Source organism: Prunus dulcis, chromosome 7 (assembly GCF_902201215.1).
Source record: "Prunus dulcis chromosome 7, ALMONDv2, whole genome shotgun sequence".
Classification (NCBI taxonomy): Eukaryota; Viridiplantae; Streptophyta; class Magnoliopsida; order Rosales; family Rosaceae; genus Prunus; species Prunus dulcis.
The window spans coordinates 16904334-16924740 of record NC_047656.1 but is presented as its reverse complement, the minus strand read 5'-3'; the positions used below and the strand labels follow the sequence as shown (position 1 = coordinate 16924740).

General features: G+C 37.2%; 4 protein-coding genes across 7 annotated transcripts; 2 read left to right on the top strand and 2 right to left on the bottom strand.

The window, feature by feature from the left end:
• The first annotated feature begins 17 nt into the window (after positions 1 to 17).
• Positions 18 to 3809, top strand: LOC117634463 (diacylglycerol O-acyltransferase 2D-like). The gene is made up of 9 exons (XM_034368592.1): positions 18 to 851; positions 947 to 1021; positions 1141 to 1226; positions 1330 to 1436; positions 1552 to 1707; positions 1871 to 1957; positions 2266 to 2363; positions 2489 to 2576; positions 3177 to 3809. Exons 1-9 carry the CDS (start codon positions 682 to 684, stop codon positions 3276 to 3278), a joined length of 969 nt encoding a protein of 322 aa, XP_034224483.1. The 5' UTR covers positions 18 to 681; the 3' UTR covers positions 3279 to 3809.
• A 107-nt stretch (positions 3810 to 3916) lies between these two features.
• On the bottom strand, positions 3917 to 7437 carry LOC117634462 (protein FAR1-RELATED SEQUENCE 5-like). The gene is made up of 2 exons (XM_034368591.1): positions 4808 to 7437; positions 3917 to 4230 (listed from the first exon to the last, which is right to left on the bottom strand). Exons 1-2 carry the CDS (start codon positions 7010 to 7012, stop codon positions 4051 to 4053), a joined length of 2385 nt encoding a protein of 794 aa, XP_034224482.1. The 5' UTR covers positions 7013 to 7437; the 3' UTR covers positions 3917 to 4050.
• Positions 7438 to 8318: 881 nt separating this feature from the next.
• LOC117634461 (AT-rich interactive domain-containing protein 6-like) lies at positions 8319 to 14178 on the top strand. Of its 3 annotated transcripts, XM_034368590.1 has the most exons (13): positions 8319 to 8454; positions 8820 to 9763; positions 9861 to 9900; positions 10083 to 10135; positions 10791 to 10836; positions 11311 to 11400; positions 12289 to 12396; positions 12504 to 12555; positions 12646 to 12721; positions 12840 to 12906; positions 13009 to 13059; positions 13453 to 13545; positions 13799 to 14178. In XM_034368590.1, exons 2-13 carry the CDS (start codon positions 8823 to 8825, stop codon positions 13898 to 13900), a joined length of 1719 nt encoding a protein of 572 aa, XP_034224481.1. In that variant the 5' UTR covers positions 8319 to 8454; positions 8820 to 8822; the 3' UTR covers positions 13901 to 14178. The 3 variants fall into 3 exon arrangements, 1 of the variants encoding a protein (XP_034224481.1); XR_004586778.1 differs by having other exon boundaries at positions 8329 to 8454; positions 8818 to 9763; positions 12646 to 12906; positions 13799 to 13901; XR_004586779.1 differs by lacking the exons at positions 13453 to 13545; positions 13799 to 14178 and having other exon boundaries at positions 8329 to 8454; positions 8818 to 9763; positions 12646 to 12752; positions 13009 to 13025.
• Positions 14179 to 14649: 471 nt separating this feature from the next.
• LOC117634460 (serine/threonine-protein phosphatase 7) lies at positions 14650 to 18249 on the bottom strand. Of its 2 annotated transcripts, XM_034368588.1 has the most exons (4): positions 17099 to 18249; positions 16077 to 16223; positions 15104 to 15211; positions 14650 to 14989 (listed from the first exon to the last, which is right to left on the bottom strand). In XM_034368588.1, exons 1-4 carry the CDS (start codon positions 18167 to 18169, stop codon positions 14909 to 14911), a joined length of 1407 nt encoding a protein of 468 aa, XP_034224479.1. In that variant the 5' UTR covers positions 18170 to 18249; the 3' UTR covers positions 14650 to 14908. The 2 variants fall into 2 exon arrangements, with proteins under 2 accessions (XP_034224479.1, XP_034224480.1); XM_034368589.1 differs by lacking the exons at positions 14650 to 14989; positions 15104 to 15211 and having other exon boundaries at positions 16102 to 16212; positions 17099 to 18216.
• Between the last annotated feature and the right edge of the window lie 2158 nt (positions 18250 to 20407).

Sequence of the window (20407 nt, the reverse complement as noted above, 5' to 3'; positions counted from 1 at the left end):
CAATTAAAGATTATCCTTGAGAAAAATAAAACTAAGAGCAAGCTGACTGAAAGTAGCAGGTAACTCGTTTAAGCAACAGCAATTAAAGATTGTCCTTGAGAAAAATAAAACTAAGAGCTAGCTGACTGAAAGTAGCAGGGAAAAAAAAAAAAAATTGACCGCAGACAGAGTTTCGAAACCCCTTTTATGATCACCAAAGGTGTTTGATTGACTCCCCAAATGAAATCCGTCGTCCCTTCCAGCTCTACTAACTACAGCCAATCTCCCGTCATTCTTCTTTGCAAGAGCAACTCTGTTTGCAGCCTCTTTAAGGGCATCCATTGACGCATTATAAATTTCAACACTTTCAAAACCGCTGGCACTTCCTCCAATATGACACCACTTCAAAATATAATGAGATGGCAGAGTTAAGAACAGTTGTCACCCCCAAAAAAACTGTCAAATAAAAATTATATTTAATCAAGTAATGACTGAGTTTCTGTGCCAAAAAAGAGGTAATGATGTCATTCTGAGTTAACACAGAAGCACTCAGAAACAGAATGAAAGCTTGGAAGGTGACACGAATGCTACACAGTGATGATGTGTTCGAATGTGGCCAAGTTTTAATTTTTATTAAGAATTATTAATTTGAGGAAATTGGGTTTGAAGAAGTTGAAGAAGAAGACTAAAACTTGAGAAGAAATGGTGGATATGAAGGAGGGGAGGATGGCGATATTCAAAGACAGAGAAAAATTCGGGTCCAATGTTTTGCACACGGTTCTGGCTTTGGGTTTATGGCTGGGGACTATCCATTTCAACGTGATTTTGGTCCTCTTCGCCATCTTCTTCCTTCCTCTTTCCAAGGCCCTCCTGTTAGTATTCTTATTCTCTCTCTCTCTCTCTCTCTCTCTCTCTCTCTCTTGATTATTTGTTTATTTATTTATCTGCTGCAAAATTTGTATTTCAGTGTATTTGGGTTGCTGCTATTGTTTATGATCATCCCAGTTGATGATAAAAGCAAAATTGGCCAATCAGTGTCCGGGTACGGCTACCCTTTTCAGCTTTTTGCTATTTGGATTTTGGAGTGCAAGTATACAACCCAAAACCCAGATAAACATAAGTATTGAATTTTTTATTTTTTTGGTTAAATTTTATTTGCAGGTACATATTTAAGCATGCTTGTGCTTATTTTCCAGTGAATGTGTATGCAGAGGATATACATGCCTTTGATCCTAATCGATCTTATGGTATCTGCCCTTCTCATCAAACTTTTTATTGTCCCATTAGAAGCTTTAATAAATTAGTAATGCAGCAATATAACTGACATTTGTGTCTCTGTGCTTCATGTAGTTTTTGGTTATGAACCGCATTCAGTTTTGCCACTTGGTGTTGTTGCATTTGCTGAGCTCACTGGGTTCTTGCCTCTCACCAAAGTTAAGGTCCTTGCAAGTAGCGCTGTAAGACTCCTTCACTTTATACACACTGTTCTTTCTGCTTTTCATATCCGGCCAACCTTTTTCTATGATTTCTTAGCTACATTTTTGCTCATTCTGTGTTGGAATTTATGCTTAGGTGTTCTACACACCATTCCTAAGACATATATGGACATGGATGGGTCTTACACCAGCCACAAAGAGTAATTTTATCTCCCACTTATCCGCTGGTTATAGTTGCATCATTGTGCCTGGTGGAGTGCAGGAGACATTTTATATGGAGCATGGCATTGAGGTTTTGTATCTTTAAAATCTTGCTTATGCTCTTTCTTAACAGTTGTATCTGGATATAGAGCATAATTGAGTGCTACATATTCATTAATCTGACAATCAGCTTGTGTCTGTTTTCTTAATTGTAATTCCATTTTCTAGTTGTGAATCAGTTGCTTATTTTGTAGATAGCATTTCTTAAGTCGAGAAGAGGATTTGTTCGCATAGCCATGGAGATGGGCCATCCCCTGGTTCCAGTTTTCTGCTTTGGTCAGGTATCACCTATTTTTATTTAGTTTGTTTCACCTGTTAAGACATCTAGAAGTTAGCCAGTTGCATGGTATGTGTTTTTCATTTGTGTGCCTCCTTTACTGGTTCAAACTTGTATTGATGTCAAATTGTCAATAGTTTTCTAACTATTAACATGAGTTTGTTGAAATATCTATGTATCTTGGTGCATCGATTGCTTGTGATTATTAAGAGGGCCATTATGTTTATTGCTTATACTGTTTCTCTCATGCTTGTGCTTCTCCTAACATTATCATATTCCCTTTCCTTTCCTTATGATCCATTCGTGCTGCAGTCAGATGTTTTTAAGTGGTGGAAGCCAGGTGGGGAGTTTTTTTTAAAGTTTTCTAGAGCTATCAAGTTCATACCACTTTTCTTCTGGGGAATATTTGGGTATGTATTTTGAAACCTACTCTGTCGCATTTGTTATGTATATTTGTATATTTGTGATGTTGACAGTTAGCAGGGCTACAGTTTCAGCAACTTTTAATGGTTCATATCATGGTTCTCCTATGCAGATCTCCTGTACCCTACAGACAGCCAATGCACGTGGTGGTAGGAAGACCAATCGATCTCAAGAAAACCCCACAACCAACCATGGAAGAGGTGAATTCCACCAAAACACCTGAGCATAGTTTATGTGTTTGGTCGCCTGTGAACATTCAGTCATGGGGAACCTTTCCTCGGACTGTATTCAAATTACTTTGTTGCTCTCTGTTCTAATTTCTGTTTCCCTGGACTTGAACTTCTACATGCATCATGTTTGAATGAATGCTTGCCAAAAAAGGAAAAAAAAATTAATGAATGCTTTTAGTGACACCAATGGAAAAGAGTAGAGCATGAATAAAAGCAGAAATGTGAGATGCCTGAAATGGTCAATTCTGTTCAACACCAATTTTGTAACGATACCAAAACATCTATCTCCGTCTTTGGTTTCTTTTGCAATTGAATCTTAGTTTCAGTAAAACATCTTATCTTCTACAAACATAGCGTGTGATTGTTGATATTTGTACTTGCTCACTTGACAGTTTTCTCCCATGTCAAGAGCTTTTAATGTTGTCAAAAGCTATTGTATGTAGTTTTAGTTGCATTGTATGAGCAAACTACATGTAAGTGTGTTGACTGGCTGCTGAAGCTCCACGGAGTTCATAGCTTTATAGATTGATGCTGGCTGAATGTCTGAGTTGACACTTCTGGTTTTTCTAGGTCAATGAAGTACACGGTCAGTTTGTTGCAGCACTACAGGATCTTTTCGAACGGCACAAGGTGCTGGTTGGTCATGCTGATCTTCAGTTGAAAATTCTATGATCAGATCTTAATCTTATATTCCTCCATGCTCCCTCCTCGTTGTCACTTTTCCAATTTGTTTCTGCGCAAATTAGTGATAACATGTTGTATTAAGTTGATTAATTGTAGAAATGGCGGTTGAAGTATCTTGATGTCTAGCTAGTGGTCAAGTTAGGCGTGATATCTTGGTTTCTCTCGACCCTTCTTCTCCCTCCTTCGTCTCCCTTTCTTTGCAACCCCTTTTGGTTCCAGGGGTTAATAAACCAGACGTCTCTTTCTTGCCCCTCATGTTGTAGAGAGTGTTTCCCCAGTTTTATGCTGGGTTTTGTTTCTCCCGGTCTTTTTGGACTGGCTTTTAACGTTCCTTTGTGTTGTGGAGGATTTGTTGTATGCAATAACCTCCATTTGGGGTGTGTTCTTATTGTAAATCTCTTGTATCTGCCCCTGTAGTAATGAAATTCTGCTTGTTCTTAAAAAAAAAAAGCCTAGTTGTCCAAGTTGTTTATGCATAGTTTTGTACTCAAAACCTTCATCTGGAGCAACAGAAGTGGCATAATTAATATTTGTAAATTGATTTTTTTAATTATTTGATAATTTCTTAATAAAACTAATGAATTATATTCAGTCGCACAATAGCATCTTTAACCATTGGATGTCTCTTTAGCCTTGAATTACCTTTTCATTTTGGTCTTGAACAATAGCCCCTACAATGCAATCGACGTGACATTGAACCTAATCATTTCACATAAAACGAGAGAGAGAGAGAGAGAGAGAGAGAGAGAGAGAGAGAGTACTATACAATGCTACTCTCTTTCATTCCTAATTTAATGTTTTCAACTTTAACGGATAGCTGTAATTTTTGCTCCTCAATATCTTTCAAAACCGAAAGCAAACTAGCTCTATACAATTCACATTTCCGTTGTGCACGATCAAGTTGGCGCTCAAGTTTCTGGATTTTCTTGTCCTGCTCATCCTACAGAATTGAATAAGGAACGTTTAGGAATAGTTATAAAAATAAACACCTTGCAAAAGGAGTAGGGAAAAGCAACAGATAACAAATACATGAAAAAAAGCTTGTTCAACTCCACTCCATATCATATGGAGTAAACAAACTTATATGCATCAAATTTTCCAGAGTAACATTGGCTGTCCAGCATATATTGTCTCTTCCCAAAAATCCTTAAAAAGTACTTGAAAAGACAATAAAATCCAATTGTGCGTTCGCATATTTCACAGCATTTGAATTTGAACAACAAAGAGAAAGGTTTAAAAAACAAGGTTTAATAAAAGAAAAACAAAATTTTGGCATTTACTATTTTTCCCCTAATATTGTAAGTAAGTAGTTAGAGTGGTTAGAGAAGGAAAATTGCTGAGAGAAAAGAAGGAAAAAGGAAATTTCCTCTCAACAAGTGTAACATACATGCACATATCCGAGAAACTATTGAATAGAAAAGATAACAAAGATCAACAGCAAATTAAAGATTATCCTTAAGAAAAATGAAACTAAGAACAAACTGACTGAACTAAAGTAGCAGGAAAAAAGAACTGACCGCAGACAGAGTTTCGAAACCCCATTTATGATCACCAAAGGTGTTTGATCGACTCCCTAAATGAAATCCATCGTCTCTTCCAGCTCTACTAATTATAGCCAATCTCCCGTCATTCTTCTTTGCAAGAGAAACTCTGTTTGCGGCCTCTTCAAGGGCATCCATAGACACATTATAAATTTCAACAGTTTTAACCCCTTCATCAACATACTTAAGTGCCTCATGACGCAGATTATTGTATCGTACTGTGAGAGATTCTTGTGACTTATTCAACAAATCGCTGGCACGTTCCTCCAATATGACACCACTCTTGGCGTTCCTTGTCCAACGCTTCAAAATATAATGAGGTGGCAGAGTAAGAACATTTGTCACCCTAAAAACTGTCAAGATGTGTGCACAAAGAAGGCCAGAGAACTCAAACATCTGGCAACTACAAAATGCTTTCATCTCATGAACATTAAATCTAACAAAATATGCTTTATGGCTTTCCCCAAATTTAGACACTTGATATATGGATCCTGCCTCCTCATCCTCAACTTTCATTGCCAAGAAAGTTAATGTCTCGACCAACTCTTCTTGAAATTTCATAAACATTTTCCTTGTGTAAAGCCCAGCTGACTGTTTCTCCATGGGCGAAGGGGTCTTAAGAATAGGAGCAGTGTTTATAGTATCATAATCTGCCTTCACTTCTTTCTCATACCGGCTTTCAAGAGCTTTCTCATACTGCTTAACAAACAGCAGTAGAGTTGTTGATGCATTGACATATCCATCAAAATAAGAGTTCATGCTGTCACTGCGCTGTGTTATAGATATTTCTGCAAAGAAGGTGTCCCTCAGGTATACAGGGACCCACTGCCGCCGATCAGCATATATCAATTGAAGCCATTGATGTTCCCTGAGATCATATTTATCAATTAAAGACAACCAACAAGACTCAAACTCTTCAACTGATTCGGTCAGGTTGACAAATTTATGAAGCTCTGCTTCAAAGTTGGAATGCTCACAATACACATAGGACAACTTTTCTTGGCATTCTTTAAAGATGTGCCACTTGCAGAAGCGGTGACGGGTATCAGGAAAAACCTGGGTGATGGCCAAGCTAATCACTCGATCATGTTCAGTCGTAATTGAGAGTGGAGGCCGGCCGGACATTGCTATGAGCCATGTTTTGAAAAGCCAAAGAAACGATGCCTCAGATTCATTTATCAGGAGGGCACATCCGAACAACACAGGCTGTCCATGATGGTTAACCCCCGTGAAAGGTGCAAAAGGCAATCGGTATCGGTTTGACCTGTAAGTTGTGTCAAATGTAACAGTGTCACCGAAGTAAGTATAGTCAATCCTTGCTTTAGGATCAGCCCAGAAGACATTGCTCATGCACTGATCTTCATCTCCCTGCACAGCAAAGAAAAATGCCGGGTCCTTGGCTTGCTTGTCCTTCAAGTAGTCTAAGAGCAGCTGAGTGTCGCCTCCAAGGGTCCTTTGCCTACTACTCCTCATGTAATTCCTGCAGTCACGCTCTGTGAAGCCAATGTTCTTAATTCCACCATATTCTTTGACGAGGGCAGACATAATCCCTCTGGGGCCAATGCCAGCACCCTGCAAGGTATCAATCAAGGACTTTGCAGCACCAGAGACATGACGATGAGAGCGGAGGCAATGCACCCTTTCTGGAGGAACCAGCTCATGGTTATGTTCCTTGACAAAAGCAGAGACAACCCATTTCCCAGAGTCTTGAATCTTGACTACCAACATGGCCTTACAACCAACTCGGGTCTCAGGCCGGGGGCGCTTGACCCTGCCTTCACGGTCAGAGCCAGGCTTGCCATGCTTATCCACACGAAAGCCCTCCCTAGCACAAACAAAAGACCTCTGGATGATGGCACCATCACGCCTGGAGCGTCGAGACATACTGACACGAGTGCTGAAGCCAGTGCGGCGAGCATAGGAGTTGTAGAAGGCCTTGGAAGCCTCCTCCGATTCGAATTCCATGCCCTCATAAGGTTCAAGGTTAGTGTCTCCTTCAGGGATGTAAGGTTCGAAAATGGCAGCACTACCAACGACATCAGAAACACTAGGAGTAGGAATAGCAGTAGGAGGAGAATCGTGAAGGACATCATCATGGTCAACAGAGTGGTCAATATCACCCAAACCCATCATGTCAAATTCAATAACATCATTGCCCAAGCTCAACGGCTCAAACTCCATTTTATCAAATGGGCTTCTTTTATTTATACTCTTGCTTAGATTGAACCCAAAAAAAACCTCTATGTGAAATCAATCACCAATTCAATCATAATTTACAAAGAACAAGAGAAAATGTTGTCCTGCTAATAAACTTTAGTGGGCAAACGAGAAAGCACATAAATTTGATGATAAATGTGAATTTAAGAAGGAAAGCTAGAACCTTGAAGAGAACCCTTTTGATCAGAGAGCATGAAAACTCCCATGAGGGCCCAAAATCTTCACTTGGAGACGTTCAGCAGCGCCCGAGAGTCCGCAGAAACGAAACGCAGCGTAAATTTAACATGCAGGAACAGAGTGAGAGTGTGACAGAGAGGGGGGGAGTGGGGGTTGTGGGTTTTAGGGCAGATGATTTGGTATTTGACGAAACCTGGAAAGCTTCAAGGACTACCACGTTTCACGCCGTTGGATGATATCCATCCCATCATCCTTTTCAGTTTCGCTCATCACATTTCTATTCCGTTTGGCAACTCGGATAACCCCACTCCTGCTTTGAACATATGTTTTTAATTCCCACACATGAAAATATAAAAACAAGGCTTTTTTTTACTTAAAATTTTGAAGTCTTAATAGAATCACGAAGAAATGGTAATTTCACTTACGATTGTCGTTGCTTATGTCTAAGACCATTCTAAAGTTAAGTATTAAGATTTATATTGCAAACATATACTTAGTTAAATTGGCTAAAGTCTAGAATAGATGTGTTTTCCACTATGCATTCGAGTCTAATTCAATTTTCTCTCTCTATAATTTAGATTAGATTAAAGCATAATATCATTTGTACTTTTTTTTTAAATTAAAATAAAATTAATTAAATTTGAGTTTCACCCCTAAGTGTGATCGATTGATTATATAGTCTTTCTTTTCCCAATGTGAAAATTTTCAAATTTACACTAGAAAATAAATAAACAAATAATTTGTAACTTAAGTGATTATGAATATTTATTCATGCATTCTAGCTCATAAGTTCAACTTCAACCTCACTAACTTGTATAAAAAAAAATAACAAAATAAGAATTCAATAAAAATTCAAACAAAATAAAAACCAACAAAGATTAAAAAGACGAAATATTACATTGTCAGGCGCAATAATTAAGTGCAAAAAACAAAACAAAAATAAAAATTAGTGCAGACGGGGAAAATTTTAAATTATTTTTTATGCAAAAAGAAGCAGCCAAAAAAGAGGAACACTCATTGGCCGACGTCGTTTCAAGGGTTATAATATCGGAAAGCGTGTTTCCAGACGAAGTGGGAAATTAATACATCGAATTTCCGGCCAGATAAATTAGAATTAAATCCAAACAAAATCAGCTTAAATTAATAGAAAATAAAGGAATTAGGGTTTATGCAACGTACCTGCGATTAGGGCAAATTTTGAACCTTCGTCTTCTTCAATTCCGAATCAGGTATGGAGCTCTTACAATCCCCTGTTTTCTTTCCCCAATTACTGTAATTCTACATTTCTTCCGTTTTACGGAAAAAAAAAAAAAAAACATTTGATATGATGATATTCGAGACGGCCTGAAAATGTCAATTCTAAATACAATCGTAGAAATTCGATGCATTAGAAGCGCACAGTGGTAGATTCTACTGGTGACTGATTTGATTTTCTGTTCCTGCGTCTATCCCTACTTTTTTATTGTTATAAAAAATTAAGGTTTTTATTTTTCTAAAGGGCCTGTGTGTGTGTTTCTGCTTTTCTTTTGTTTGTTTATTTGATCATTGTTTTAGTTCTCTTTATGAATGGAAAATTTACTATTGTTAAACATAGGAAATGAGTGATACTGAAGAGAATGAGGAAACTGGGAAAAACGTGCCAGTTGCTGCCGTAGATAATAGGCACCCAGAAAATATTCAAGAAATTGATCATAATAAGCAGAACAATTCTCCTCGTTCTGGAGAATCTGAGCCAGTCCAGGAAACCCCAAATCCTGCTGAAAATGGAGAAGCTCTACCTGATAAGACCGACATTGAAATGACCACTGATGGTAAAAATAATGTAGAACCACAGTCCAATTCACCCCAACCTGATCAAGATTCACCTCCTCCCTCAGTACCAAGAAATGATGATGACCAACAATTAGTCGAGCCAGATACCGAACCCTTGAGTGGCGATGACCAACAATTAGTCAAGCCAGATACCGAACCCTTGAATGGCAATGACCAACAATTAGTCAAGCCAGATACTGAACCCTTGAATGGCAATGACCACCAATTAGTCAAGCCAGATACTGAACCCACAGCTGATGCCAAGACTGAAGCCCAGGATTTGCCTCAAAGTAATAATCATGGGTGTAAGGATGGCGACCCTGTTTCCACAAGTCATCCAGAGACTGCTGAACCCACTGTTGATGTTAAAACTGAAGCTTCTCAAGTTCCCGAGGGTGAGTCTAGTAGTGCTGTTGGAGATACTGTAACAGTGAGTCATAATGAAGATGTTACGCCTCATGCTGGATCTTCTGATAGAAAAGCTGATACTGGGAGTGGAGAAGAATTGAAGCATAATGAAAAAGATATTACTACTCCCAAAAATAATGGAAACCCAAATTCGAAGTGCTTGTTTCTTTTGGATGACAGCCACATGTCTGAAGGTAATGATTCTGGGACAGAAGAGGAGCAATCAGCTTTCATGGCGGTGGTGGAAAATTTCTTTAGGGAGAGGAGCATGGAATTTAAACCTCCTAAGTTCTATGGAGAGGGTTTGAATTGCCTTAAGTAAGTTGATACTCATCACTTTTACTGATATATTATTGTTTACTTATAAATTGAATGTTATTTATTTTGGCTAATGTACAACTTTTTACTGGGACAGGCTTTGGAGAGCTGTGACTAGATTAGGTGGCTATGATAAGGTATGGATTGATTTTTAATCATAATGATCTACATATTAGTATATGAAAAATGACTAGTACAGAAGTTATAAGAGACCTAATAATTCGAATTATATATAAAGATATGTTAGGAGTTTTCTTTTTCCAGAACCATATTCTTTTCTTATTACAAGCATATATATGACTGGTCTACTTATGGATAGGTTACCTCAAGTAAGTTGTGGCGGCAAGTGGGAGAAACCTTTAAACCTCCAAAGTAAGGAATAACATATGTTGCATATATAGCTCCATTATTGCTTTTTCTTTTTTTCTTTTTTCGTTAGCGGCTACATTATTATTTACTTAATGCAAAGCCCATTATTTGGAAATGTGGACTAATGGTTATTCTTTTGTATCAACGGCTACTTTTCATTTTATTGCAGATTAGTTTTGTGTCATATGTGAAATTTTAGATGTACTGATAGTTTGCCTCAATTCTCTAAGAGAAGATAATATATCCTGTTAATCTTGAGTACTGAAATTGGGATTCTTGTTTGTTGTTTGTAAGGGTGTTTATATCTGTTTACTATGCATGCTATTGTGCAATGAAACTCCCTACCAAAAACAAACAAAAAATGTTGATAGGGGAGACATGATAAAAAAACTGTGCTCCTTTGAGTGAATGTTCTTTTGTTCCGATTTAACCCCATCATGATTTTCTATCATAGCGGCAAAGAAAAAAGGGTTGGGGTGAGGGCGTGGGTTTTAGTGTGTTCCTTTGAGTTTTATTTTTTTCTCCGATTTAATCCTGTTGTGATTTTGTCTTAGTGGCAAAGAAAAGGGGTCAGGTGAGGGAGTGGGTTTTAGAATGTCCAACGTTGTTTTACCATGTATTAAAAGATATTTGACTTTCTTCTTCATTTCCACTGCAGGACATGCACTACGGTTTCATGGACGTTTCGTGGCTTCTACGAGAAGGTGTGTGTGTGTGTGTGTGTGCAGGCACTTGGAGTACAAGCTGCATCTTTGTTATATATTCTCCATAGGCTAATTAGCTTCTAACATGTTGCTATGAGTGCATGATTGCCCACATGTTTAAATTTCATATTGGATCAAGAAACATGGTTTCAACTTTAAGCTAATGTAATTATTGACTGGCTTGCCTGCTATGATTGGGAACTTTTAGCCTGAAGGCCCAAGCATGGTCTGCCCATCTTCTTGATGGTTGACCTTGTACATGCGTATATGAGGGGCCTGTGTTGGAAATTAATTTCGAGAAGCTTCTAGTACATTGTTTTATGCCCCTTCTGGTTGCCTCAAGATAACCTTGAGTCCACTGTTTCAACTCTCTGTTTAACCGTAATTTGTATCTTCCCGGGTATACTAGATCATAAAGCTTATATATTTAAATTTTGTTATTAATTATTGGTTTTTGTTGTTGTTATACTTCAGGCACTCCTAGATTATGAAAGGCATAAATTTGGTACGGAGCCCAGTGTACCAATCTCTTCCCAGCCAGAGCCTATGAATATTGATAACCAGGTAATGTTTTGGGTGTTACCGTATTATATGACTTTGTAGTGTTCATTCTTATCCCTCCTAGATGGCATGTTTTATGCCACTTTGTTCCTCACTTGATTAAATATCCTTTTGAATGAAAATGGTTTTCATTTACTGCTGAAAACAAATAGATAAATTATTATTGAAGGTGCATGCAAAAATTTTAACTGAATGAACTATTACATGTCAAACTTGAAAGCTGGTGTTGTTAGTTGCTAACCATTGTCTTTCTTGAATGTGGCTAATTTGTCAGGTTTTTGTGGGTAGGTTCTTGCTTACGCAATCTGAGATAAGCATGTGAACTTGTTTTATGTTTAACTTCTGTTACATTACATTGGAACTAAGATGGCAAATTTCATGGCTTGGGGAGCTCTCTGGCTGACCATTTTACTGTCAAAATGCTATTGAAATCAGATACTTAGTATAAAACCAATCAAGCTTGATATTCCAGGGCCCTTAGGGTAAGGATTTTAACAGAAATGTTTCACTTCTCAGATCTACATAAAATAAATATGAAAGTTATCCTTAGTTCAATTTTTAACCATTCTGATTAGGGTCATTTCTTTCTGGGTGAATTTTTTATTTTTCTGATAAAACTTCTGTGGTGATTCAGTCTGCTCTCGGTTAAAATATAGAGATTATATGATTACAAGTGTTGAATTGAAATTTGAAAAATGTTTCAAGTTGCAATTGGCTGTGTTCAAACATTTTGTGGTCCCGGGATTTTTGGTCCAAAGATGCTCAACCTGTATTATTTGCCACTTTTGGTTTCTCTTTGACCACAATAGTTTTTTTAACTCCCTCTCTCACCCTCTCTCTCTCTCTCTCTTTCTCTCTCTCCCAACACTTCTGCATGATGATGGTAATTAGGCTTCAGGATCAGGCAGAGCAAGAAGGGATGCTGCAGCACGTGCCATGCAGGGTTGGCACTCACAACGTATCCTTGGTAATGGTGAAGTCAGTGACCCTATTATAAAGGTCTGGAAAATATTAGGATTTTTGCTCCCATTTTGTTATGTGTTTTTCATTCTCTCCATGTAGAAGTCAGTTCTGATATCATTATACCATCTCTTCTGTTTTTTTAGGATAAAAATTCTGCTTCTTTGCAAAAGCGTGAAAAACAGCTTAAAAGCATCGGTATGCCCTCTTAGTGGAACTGGCTTCCGTTGTACTGTTATATTTGGTATATAATTTTTCACCTCAGATGATTTTATATGTTGACTTCAGGTTTACTTAAAAGAAAGAAGCCGCCTTACGTGGATCATGTGGTAAAAGCTGCACGTACTAAAGCATCTAAGTCACAGTTGAGATCATGTTAAATTTTTATTTCACATGTATATATCGTGAACTGTTTCAGTGGCAATGTACACAGTTGACATTAAATTAGATTGTTAACTTGGCTTTGTTTTGTGTGTGTTCAGATTGGATGCGGATGTGGTTGATCTTGGACCTCCAGCAGATTGGGTGAAGATCAATGTGCAGAGAACTGTAAGTTTACACAGCACGTGTTTGAACTTTGTACACAAGGAAATATAGATTGTGGAATTTTTGAGGACCAACCCAATATAATGGGATTTGTCGTTTTTGCAGAAAGATTGTTTTGAGGTCTATGCTTTAGTTCCAGGGCTTCTACGTGAGGAGGTAACTACACATTTTCCTGAATTCTTGACCCTTTTCTCTTTTCATCAATTGCCTTTATTTTGTAAAATCAGAGAATGAAGGAACCTGCTAAGCAGCCTCTGATAACTTCTCTAGGCTGTTTATTTGAGACCTGTTACATGCTGCCTTCATAGAGTACATCTTTGCATATGAAGGCTACTGTGGTTGTGCATCCATGATCAACTTTGGATTTAGTAACCATTAAATGGGAAAAGAGCTCTAAAATGTAATCAATGAGATCAAAATTGAGCTGAGACCTTAAATAAGATCAGTTTTAGTTATCATCAATCTTGGTATTCTGTATGATGTATATTAAATGTAAGTTTTGTGTTTCCGCAATTATATTTATCCTGTTCTTTGGGAAATAAATCTCAGGTGCGCGTTCAGTCAGATCCAGCTGGGAGACTGGTTATAAGTGGAGAACCCGAGCATCCTGATAATCCATGGGGTGTCACACCTTTCAAAAAGGTGAATTCCTTTTAACTTTCCTCTTTTGGGTTTAGAGTTACGAAATGTGCAAAAGAAATTATGTTTGCGGGTGTGTGGTGCACAGAATATTACTGTTGTAACCAGCTAACAGTGTGATTATCGTGACCTTTTTACTTTCCTCATGTATCTATTGGGCTTCATATTTTCACTAATCATTTGTTTTCAGTTTTTAGCTTTTGTTTGAACTTTTAAACTGCTATGATTTATGTGGGATTTGACTTTCTGTGAACAGGTTGTCACCTTACCATCAAGAATTGATCCACACCAGACATCAGCCGTGGTCACCCTGCACGGACAGTTGTTTGTTCGTGTTCCGTTTGAGCAGTCGGAATAGTAACATGTCAGGATTTCCATCCTTGTTCTGCCCCTATATTGACCATGAGGCTCTTCTGTAGAAATTAGACATTCTATCCAACCTTAATCAGGCCAAGTTAGCTGGTTTAGTTGAACATCTGGACATCTGGACCTTAATGTTGACTAGATTAGTACAGGATATAACCTAACCTTTTGGTGTACTTAATTACCAACATGTTCAGTTTAACCTAACCTTTGATGTTGCTTACCTAGGAATTCCTTTTTTTTATTTCATTCATTTTCTTGAAGATGTGTTAATATTGTGTTGGATAGATACACGTGGAGCGCTCATCTTCGGCCAAGTGGCAAGTCAAATTCCTGGTCTTCAAATTAAACATAACTAAGTTTTAATACAACCACACAAATGAGGGCTCCAGTTGGTTCAATATCGAAAAGCATGGGCTAATTGTTGGGCTAAGATTAGGTTTGGAATCACTTTAAACTTAGCGAACTCAACTTATTTGCAACCATGGTATTCGACACCATCTGCGATAAGCTCCAAAGTATATACTTCCTTTGAACCGAGTTAATGCGCCTTGTAATTAGAAGGTATTGATGAGAAAGCAACGGATTACATCACTAGTCACACATTTCAACGAATTACAGCACTAGTCACACATTTCTGACCTAATATACGAAAATAGTTTCAAATATAAAGATCCGTCATGTCCAACTGAAAGTTGTCTTCTTTCTAATAAGTGAGGGAGGGTCGAAACACAAGACCTCGAGTGAAAGACTAAACACACTTAACAACAGTTAAACAATCCCCTTAACAAAAAGCTATCTTCTTATGTTTCATTGGTGATTGATGAATAAAAGTAATAGACTTATAAATGTAACAGCCAAAAAATAATAATGATTACAATGAAACGACCCCATCTTGAAAGGGTGTTTAGCAAGGCAAAAGAAAATGCCGTTAAAAACAACAAAATCATGAACAGGTTGTAAAATTGGCGATTCAAATCCTAAAATTAGCGACAATGGACCTTCACGGACTAGTCACCATTGATGCCAAGTCCAACTCTTCATCAGAATCAATCACTTCTTCAAAATTGTAAAAGGCATTCGCCTGCAATGGAAACTCCAAGTGAGTAGGACAATACTTTTAACAGAAACATTGGCTCCAACATGAAACCAAACTTATCATCGGTTTACAGAATCATAGATCAGTAATAACAAATACCTTTGGTCTTGGAGTAATTGCTTCAAAACTATGAAATACAGGATTATCGAAATTTGGGGGTCCCAAAACAATGTAAGCCCCTTTATTTCTGTACCTCTCCTCTGTACCCTGCATGGAAGGCAAAATGATATTAAAAGATGATGCAAGAACCGATATAAACCTAGAAAATGCTAAACCTCTGTAGTTGATTTACCCAGAAATACAATGTTAATTTATACAGAATATGAAAAGTTACATAAACAACGTCATAATATCAACCAAATGTAGATTGGTTTAGGTTGGAAGTCCTTCAGCACCAGGGTTTAGCTTTTAGCTACATTCTTTGTGATCAATTACTGTTGATCTACTGTGCATAAGACTAGCACTTGACTTGGTTGTCATTGTTATTTCAATTTTTTGTTAAGCACTAATTATCGTACCTTATATGTAAATAAAAGGTCAAGAGTTTCACTCTAACAGCTTCCCACCTATTCTTAGAAAAGATAAGACAAACATAATGATCACCTGGTGATCATAATGCAAAACAACATAACAGCCTATTATGTAATTAAGGTTCTAATGTCCCATGGAAATGAAAGCCAAATCCTACAAACTTGAAGGCTTAATCCGGAGTTAAGGAAGGATCACACAACTCAATGGAGATGGAATATCTACAAACATTCAATAGCCATAAGTTCTGATACACAAAAACACGTTCCACATGCTGCATGACATACACAAAAGCCCCATTTTGAACGAAATGTTTCACAGCAGAAAGTTCAATTATCAATTGGGAGCCTAAGGTTTGTGTTCAAAAAATTAAGTTATCAATTCATATTAAACAAAAAGGAACTCAAACCTCCCAACATATTGACGACTTCATTGACAAAAATAGCCAGAAGGAAAGATGCATTCAAAGTGTAGTGTACAAGAAAAAGTGTTAACAGTTTCTTAAATTTATACAAGGAATTCGCTCAAAGGATCCTGCACAAACCTGAAATTGTGGGTAGTCTGGAGCACTAAACAAAGTGATGAGCTTTCCTGACTCCACAATGTGATCAATGGTGTACCCTTCATCCATTCCACCAAGACCTGGCCTCTTTTCCCGTGCATCAGGGCCTTCATGTGATCTGATAATCAACTGTGGTTTTAACAATATGGAATAACCCAAATTTTAGTATTGCATCTCATTTGTGATTGCTGGTTGTGCAAATACAACATACAGAAGTAAAGTAATACGAGAGTAGAAAGAAATCATCTCATGCATAGTGTGACAAAAACAAAATTCAATAACCCCTCTGCAGTTTAGAACCAATACAGCTGCTAGTCATTTGTAAAGAGTATAGAAAATTGGACAGATTTTTCCTTAATTGCTAAGATTTTAACCAAAGACGAACCTCACACACCATCTACTTATTGAGCCAAGATCAAGGTGGTTAATAACTATCAAAATAACAAACCCAAAAGCACCTGCATGCTAAAATCCATCATAAGTAAGCTTTAATTGTCATACATGTAACTAGAACATATGAAAAGACCCGGTGGTAACAACTTTGTCATCAACATTGTATTAGGGTTGGAACTTGGAAGTTGACCGTCCAGCCTATATTATCTTCACTAACCACCTTGGTAGTTGGTATATAGGTAGTAAACACTACGTTAAGGATTGTTCATCCGTCAGAGTTAAATTGAATGATTCACCAAAATTGTAAACATTAATGGTAAATTCAAAGTCATAATTGGAAAATTACTTATCTGCTAATTGCTATCCAACCCAACCATCACTGCACTTGGAACACTAAATAAGAACAATTATTCAATGGTATTGTTCCGGAAATCAAAAAGTGGTTTGTTTCTAGGTTTCAATTAGAGCACACCAGTTACAGCAGTCACATTACATTATCAATGGAATGCTATATTTTTAAATATCAACAAGTAAATGTGCAAGTAAAGTATCATTCAATTGCCGAAACATTAACAATGATAAGAAATGTAAATTCCAAATCTTGATATTACCTTCAGTTGAAATTTCTTCAGAAAGTTATCAGTGCAGTCAGGACCCCAAAGTAGACCAATGCCTCTCTCTTTATTTGGAGAAAGGCCGGGAGTCATGGAGGGATCCGACCAGAGCACGTCACCGGGAATCAAGTTGGAACCTTCCCATGGAGGATCAAGAACTGATCTTCGCGCCTTGTTTAGTTCTTCAAAAGAGCCAATAGATAATGAACTTGGTTCAGGACTGAAAGCTATCTTACGATTCTTCTTTCCCTTTGATCTCTTGGGGGTCGCAGGGATATGGCGAAATATACCTCCATGTGCAGTGTACACATGTTTCCCAACGATGGAAGCCAAAGGAAGACCTTCAAAGCACCCAAGACATTTCCGGTACACATGCTTGCCTCTATCACTATATTTTGTAAGCACTTCCTTCTCAAAACCATAAACAGAAGTGCAATACTTGGATTCGTGATTTCCTCTCAAGAGATAAACATTTCTTGGAAAGAACACTTTCCAAGCCAATAAAATTAAGAAACTTTCGAGACCCCAAGCACCTCTGTCAACGTAATCGCCATTGAAGACAAAGAATCGATTTTCTGACGGAAACCCAGCATCGTGGAGGAGGAAAACAAGGTCGTGCAACTGACCGTGAAGGTCTCCTACCACGACGACTGTGGATTCAGAGCCTAAGTTGTCAATGGCGACACAATTGGGCTCTTTGTGGAGGATCTTGGAAGCACAGAGAACCAAGCTATCAAAAACCTCGACGGGAAATACGTCTGGCAATTGAGTGGGCTTGATATTTCTAGAAGCCCAATCGAAAACGGACATGAGGTTTCGTATCCAGTTGAGGCTGAGCTTGCCATCGGGAGGCCAACCAATTGGGATTTCGAGCTCAGTCGATGGTGGTGATGGGTTGTCTTCAGAGTTGGTGACGATGGAAGACGATGAATCGAAGACTGGGGGTTCTGCAACTTCTGCTGCTGGTGATGCAGCAGATTGGTGATCTTGGGATGTGAGAAGTGGAGAAGATAAAGATTGCGATGCAGATGCTGCTGCTGCCCTTTCTGTATCAGAATTGCATGACATCTTCTTGAAGATCTCAATAATATTTTTTCTCAAACCCTAACAAATACATATTAATATGAATTTATACTTATATAGATACATTCATCAGCCAAATTTAGCAGCATATGCACTCATTGTAATTATTGTCACTTCCAGTTTTACACAATTTTTAATATTTTCTTTTTTAAGTGCCGCTAAATTAACCTTAAAATAAAATGAGTACACCTATGATTAGGGGTGGGCATCGGGATCGGAAAATTAGAACATTGAACCGAACCGGTGAAAAAAAATTAGTTGGCCAAAAAAGTCAACAAACCGGACCGGGATAGGACGGAACCGATTTCGATTCCGATTTTACACCCCACATTACCGGACCGGACCAGTCATATATTTATTTATTTATATAAAATTTTTAAATCTAATGCCATATTTTAAATTTTATAATCACTATTTTTCCAAGTTCAACTCCAAAAAATTTATAAATGTATGAATTGGATTATTTGTTAATTTTTAAGCCAAAAAAATAAGTTATTTATTATAATTTATTTAATTTTTTTTTGGAAAAAAATTAAATTAATAATCTTGTTCAAAATCGAGACTGGCTAGAACCGAACCGGCAGGTTTTTTGAATTTTTTTGCCTAAATCGGACCGAACTAGACCGATTAAATAGTACCGATTTTGATTTCGATTTGAGGTGAAAATCGAACCGAACCGAACCAGACCGCGCTCACCCCTACCTATGATCTAAGTACACCCTAATATTTAAGTGATGTAAAATGAACTAAGTTTATCCTATTTAACTACCAAAAATACCTCAAATACATCCTAATACACTATTATAAAAACTTAAAACAGCTTTGTTTGTACATATACTCAAATCTGCTTTTTGTATGCATTGGTGCAAGATGATGGAGTCTTGAAGATGAGGAAACTGGAAAAAAAACTTGTTCTGAAGGCTATTGAAGAACCGGGCATAACAGATGATGAAGTCAAATTCAGTGACACAATGATCAGCTTGATCACAAGGTTTGCCTATCCAATGTTTATTTAGTACCTTCAATTAAATGGTATCTATTGATATTGGCTCCACCTTTACGTTATTATTTTTAATCAGATTATTTGTTTGGTGCCAGATCAATTGAAGCTCCAGATTTAAAGTTGAGAACAAGCATAAGCATGTTCATTTAGTGGCCAAGGATTGAAACACAATGTGAAGTGGCTGGAACCTTATTCAAATTCAGAATCAAATGCAGATGGTTGGCTGGAATCCTTTTTTGTATGCCGAGTCACAAATCTAGGACTCATATTTTTTCTTCTATTTGAAAAGATTTCAGAAGAAATATCATCATTGTCATTAATTCTGCAATTTTATATGAATCAGACAGACATTGTGATGGTTGTCTCATAGTACAAGATCCATTCTTAACTTACCCATCTTTGGACACATTTGTTAATCTAGCTTGGCTTTATGGTTGATCCCTCCCTAATCATTCATTTTTATTATTATTGAGGTTAACAAACAAACCCTATGGCTTGTATGGTTGATCCCTCCCTAATCATGTCATTTTTATTATTATTGAGGATTAACAAACCACAAACCCATATATATATATATATATATATATATTCTAATTTGGTTGAATATGGTGAGTAGGGTGTACTTTTTATTCTTTTAAAGTATGGTGTACTTATTAAAATTACATTTGTTTCACAATTCAATATATTATTTTTTGTCATATTATATTAGTGTAAATTAGTAATTCAATAAATAATTTAATAGTAGTGTATTCAGTTAATTTTAGGGTTTGTTTAATAACACTTTTTTTTTTCCGTATTTAATTGTAGTGGACAATGACGTACTGCTCGCTAATTCACAGTTAATTTGTCAAAAAAAATAATTAAATTGACAAATAAAGACCACGTCAGCATAGAAAATACCCGTGAAACGTCCAATCTTTGCTGAGTTGGTGTTGTTTTTTCTGTTTTGTGCTATTTAAACTAAAAAAATTAGAGTTTGTTCTTGCTAACATTGAGAAAATTTGTTTGGTGTGACCGTCATCACGGATTATACAAATTTTCAATCATACTATAGCACGTATTTTTTATTTATTAATATCATACCCGATCAACAACACATCAAACATATCTACAACATGAAGGTGTAACGGTCACATTCTAATTCTATTTCCCAAAGGCCTAAGCCTGGTTCGATTTCAATTGGGCTCCAAATATTTTTCTGGCCGAGTATAAGGCCCAAC

What these genes read in the sequence shown, in the direction of transcription:
- LOC117634463 (XM_034368592.1), top strand. Translation starts at nt 682, where the DNA reads ATGGTGGATATGAAGGAGGGGAGGATGGCGATATTCAAAGACAGAGAA. An exon ending in CCTCTTTCCAAGGCCCTCCT is followed by an intron (nt 852 to 946) that starts GTTAGTATTCTT and finishes TTTGTATTTCAG; the next exon opens with TGTATTTGGGTTGCTGCTAT. An exon ending in AGGTCCTTGCAAGTAGCGCT is followed by an intron (nt 1,437 to 1,551) that starts GTAAGACTCCTT and finishes ATTTATGCTTAG; the next exon opens with GTGTTCTACACACCATTCCT.
- LOC117634460 (XM_034368588.1), bottom strand. Translation starts at nt 18,169, where the DNA reads ATGTCATGCAATTCTGATACAGAAAGGGCAGCAGCAGCATCTGCATCG. An exon ending in CAGACTACCCACAATTTCAG is followed by an intron (nt 15,212 to 16,076) that starts GTTTGTGCAGGA and finishes CCTTCCATGCAG; the next exon opens with GGTACAGAGGAGAGGTACAG. An exon ending in CAATTACTCCAAGACCAAAG is followed by an intron (nt 14,990 to 15,103) that starts GTATTTGTTATT and finishes TTTCCATTGCAG; the next exon opens with GCGAATGCCTTTTACAATTT.
- LOC117634462 (XM_034368591.1), bottom strand. Translation starts at nt 7,012, where the DNA reads ATGGAGTTTGAGCCGTTGAGCTTGGGCAATGATGTTATTGAATTTGAC. An exon ending in GTTTCGAAACTCTGTCTGCG is followed by an intron (nt 4,231 to 4,807) that starts GTCAGTTCTTTT and finishes TCAATTCTGTAG; the next exon opens with GATGAGCAGGACAAGAAAAT.
- LOC117634461 (XM_034368590.1), top strand. Translation starts at nt 8,823, where the DNA reads ATGAGTGATACTGAAGAGAATGAGGAAACTGGGAAAAACGTGCCAGTT. An exon ending in GATTAGGTGGCTATGATAAG is followed by an intron (nt 9,901 to 10,082) that starts GTATGGATTGAT and finishes ACTTATGGATAG; the next exon opens with GTTACCTCAAGTAAGTTGTG. An exon ending in AGATCAATGTGCAGAGAACT is followed by an intron (nt 12,907 to 13,008) that starts GTAAGTTTACAC and finishes TCGTTTTTGCAG; the next exon opens with AAAGATTGTTTTGAGGTCTA.